At 42.9% G+C, this 4,110-nt stretch overlaps 1 protein-coding gene across 1 annotated transcript; it reads right to left on the reverse strand.

Annotated features, from left to right (window-relative positions):
- Positions 1–1,023: 1,023 nt before the first annotated feature.
- On the reverse strand, positions 1,024–1,590 carry BDZ99DRAFT_518770 (uncharacterized protein; the record flags this gene model as incomplete). Its single annotated transcript, XM_033725331.1, has 1 exon — positions 1,024–1,590. The coding sequence occupies one exon, from the start codon at positions 1,588–1,590 to the stop codon at positions 1,024–1,026; it is 567 nt and encodes a 188-aa protein (XP_033578473.1).
- Between the last annotated feature and the right edge of the window lie 2,520 nt (positions 1,591–4,110).

Below are 4,110 nucleotides of genomic sequence, written 5' to 3' on the forward strand. Positions count from 1 at the left end.
GTTCTAGTACAGTATCAAATACACTAGTTCTTACGCACTAGGGGGTGCATCCAGCTGCCAGTTCGAGCAACAATGACCATGCTGTAAAGAGGTACTTCGTCGAACATGAGCAAAGGCACATCGACGGGTAACTGGAGAAATGTCTGAGAAGGTGTGAATTGAGTAGGTGATACATGAGTAGGTGCGGCTTGAGGTGCTGAAGAGGGGGCATAGGTTTTCTTGTGCCCTTCTCTTCGGCGCAAAGCAGTAAGCTGTAGATGTAGCTTCAGAAGAGACATGGTGCCGAAACGCGTGTGTGTGTGAGAGAGAAGAGACCGTAGCGCGATAGAATTAGTAGAGCCGAGGAGTACAGGCCGGGTGTCCAATAGGGAAAGGATCGATGGTAGTCGTGAAGAAGCGATGGAATGTAAAGTGAGATGTACCACCTAGGTGTGTATTGGTGTGGTATATCCTTAGTACGATTAATCAGTGTTCATATATGAGATTTTCGTTTGATGACTAGGTCGGAAATCAGAACGTACAGTACTAAGCCATGAGTCCGGGCACACAGATACCATTGCTTGATTGCCACTTTCGAGAGCTAGTTACTATTGTCAGGAGAACCTCCGTTGCTAGGAAGTAGACCTTGCAAGAGGTAGCCTAGATTCCGCTGTATGAAACTTGACATTGCATCAAGATCATGGAAACCCCATGGAGCACCCCAACCAGTGGTAAAATCGTGTGCCCAGACTTATGACGTGTCACTGTATGGCACCAAGGTTCAGCAGTCTTCCGGAACCGGGCATTTAGTTCGCGAGATCCAGTTGCAACGTCGCGGCTTTTAGAAAAATATACCACGCTGAATTGCTACGATTCGCCGATCTTCATCGAGTTGCAGGTGTAATATAACAAGACCTGATACTTGCTATGTGGTTCGCCAACTTGTGTATGCTGCATAAAAAGTTACTATCATAACAAGTCTTAACTCTTTACGTTGAGTACCTTTGCAATAACAAGCTACCCGCTTCCCGTGCTCAACATTCTTCAGTTATTCAGCCCTTTCCGACCCAGCATTGCATAATCCCACTGCACCAAATATTCCTGGAAGAAGTCTCGTTCGTCAGCAAGATGCTTACCCATGTATGTCTCCCACCGCTCACGTTTCTCTCCACCTTCCGTTATAATCTCAAACCCCCGAGCCCTCCGTAACAGAACCAGCTTCTCTGCAGTCTGCTTCAACATCTCTCTTGGTGAGATCGGTCCGATCGCATCCACATTTAGGTATGCTTCTGTCGCAATTTGTATCCTGTTCATCGTTTTTCCCCTGCGATGCTTTTCGCTCAGTCTACCGCTTCCTGGGGGGTCCCAAAATCCAGACTCCCACAGATCGAGTCTCATTTTTTCTAGACCGGTGGTGACGTTGAGGCGCTTGTACCACGTGTGCTCACCTCTGGCTACGGTCCGCATTAATTTATGTCGCCTCTTCCCCTCCGTCGTATCAATGAAGACGTTCCTGAAGACAGCGAACCTCTGTGCGTGCTCGTTGGTCCGAGACGATGGCCTTAATGGCCCTAGTGGCCCTGGCCACACGGTGTCAATGGCCTTTGACATGGTTCTGAGTTTGCCTGCGCCAATGGACAATAGAAAACTAGGCGGTGTGTCTCCTCCGTGAATTCCGGGAAGCGATGCGTGGTCGCTCCACGCGCAGGAGCTTGGGCTGTTCATCCTTATGCCGCCATCTTTGCAGAGTTGTCAACAATCAAATCAATCAAGTTTCAACGCTCAACTTGAGTTGATTGGTAGCGGCCTACACAGCAGACGTAATTGATTGATTTGGAAGCGATTTTTGGCATACTTGATTGGAAAAAACTTGCAATTGATCCTACTTGTTATGTAAGCCGAGCTATTTACAGCCATTAACTATACAGACGGCTCCCATCCGCACAAACCATATTTTATCTCTAACTCCTCATTAGTAAGCTTCGCTGCAAGCCTTTCAGCAAGCGTCTTGGAGGGTAGATAGAAGCCAGCCTTTAGCTAAGCGCGTACGCACTGGATTGCCGCCAGTAACTCCGCGCCTATATGGCGTTGTTTAGGCTCTAAGAGGTTGCCGAGCTCGCTAAAAACGCGCTCGCAGTCGCAGATAGATGCTGGGATTGTTAGGACGTTGATTGCAAACTGTGCTAAGTGGGGGTATTTTAGGCGCAGGGTAGTCCAGTAATAGATAGCGTTTTCTTCCTTCTTAAGCTAATCAAGCGTCCAGCGCGGTTTGTACTTCCGCCAGCGCTTATACTTATTAAGATCGTCCTCCTTATCGCTACTATCGCCAGCTGCCAGCGTATTAATAGCGTTATCTATAGTATTGTCTGCACAAGCTTAACGCCTTAGGGCTACTGTGGCCTCGCCGTGGGGCCTGTACTGCGCCCAAAGTTGCTGAAAAGCGGCATTGTTAGCAGCAAGCCACTCGGGTTTATTGCGCCAGGAGCGCTGGCAGTAGTGTTTATAGTATAGATAGAGGACGCAAGTAGTATAGTAGGCGGGCGATTTATTAAGCTTATAATAGTAACTATCTGCTTTTAGCTATACTATATATAAATTAATAATAAAATAGTCCTCTAGAGCGCCTATTGCGTGCTAATTAACACTTCTAAACTGCTTAATATATACCTTATAGTTACCTAGCAGCTGCTTAAACACCGGTATAACCTTATAAATCGCGCTAAAATAACTGCCTTTACTATAGCCTTTAAGCCTTTTAATTATAGTTTTAAGCAGCTTAAAAACCTTTATATACTTAGTTATTACTTGCTAGTTATTAGCTAACAGCCTGTTAGACCTTATTTATACTAGTATATTAGGCAGCTTAATATTTTACGCGCGGGTATAGGCGTTATTAGTGCGTGTTTAATTAATATAAATATTTATATAGGTATTAACTATAGTTTATAGGCAAGTAGCGCGCTTAAGGGTGCTATAGTAGGAGTTTTAGTAAGTAACTACTAGCTTAATAAGCTCGAAAATTCTGCGCTGCTTAACTAAAAGCTTACTATTAGCGCGCTGCTAGTACTAGGTAAATAGATTATACTATAAAAGCGTTCTAATATAAGTAAAAATATCTAAAAATATACTAAGCAGCCTATATTTACGCTACTTAGTTAAAAACTTTGCCTTATTAGTAGCCTTTTTAAGCGCGTTATTATAGCTATTATAATTTAGGCTAAATAGTATAGCTTATCTAATAAAATTAATAGTATAAGGCGTATAATAGAGGTAATAATAGAACGCGGTAAAGCTATATTTAGTAGTAAAGGCAGCAATAGCTATATTATTAGCGGAGGCGTTATTAAGTATAAAGTAGCCTAAGTTTACTATATTAATACTAAACTTAGTAAGTGTTTTAGTAATAACTTTAGCAACTTACTTACCTATATAGTAACCTAATAGCTATAGCAGTATAATAGGCAGGTTAGTTATTATACTAGAGGTGTTAGTATAGTACGTAATAATACTAAAAAAGCCGTATTTACCGCCTTTTATTATCCAGCCGTTAAAACTAATATAGATTTTAGAGGTAGTATATAATAAGGCGTTTTAAATTTAAGGTTATAAGTACTTATAAAACCTTATAATAAACCGCAAAACACTTATATAGCTATTTTATAGCGCAGCTTCCGCTTTTAGGTTTACTATCTTAATTATTATATAAAACGCCGGCGTTTTAAACTCGCGCAGTAGGTAATTATTTTTAATAAGCTAGCTAATAGTAGCTAGCCTAAATACTTAAATATTAAAGTTTGGGCGCTGCTAAATGTACACCCTATATTTACTCGGTGTACACCCCTTTTCTACTCCGTATACACCCTTCTTACGTCTGATCTTCTGATTGGTCCGGAGGAGTGCTCCGGGGCCTCCGATTCGCTCGCTTACGTTTCTCATTAATTCCAAATGCTCTCTCCAAGTGCGGCGTGGCCACAAAGCATTACATCCTGATCCTCAACTTCCTCAATACACTCACCATGGCCCTCAAACCACCACCGCCACGGTCCTACTGTACGCTAGATGAAGCCGAGGAAGTGCTTAGAGAGCATGCAAAGGCGCAGGGCTACGGGCTCATCAAGTTCCGTTCAAAAC

Source organism: Mytilinidion resinicola, assembly GCF_010093595.1.
Source record: "Mytilinidion resinicola strain CBS 304.34 unplaced genomic scaffold BDZ99scaffold_7, whole genome shotgun sequence".
Taxonomy (NCBI): Eukaryota; Fungi; Ascomycota; class Dothideomycetes; order Mytilinidiales; family Mytilinidiaceae; genus Mytilinidion; species Mytilinidion resinicola.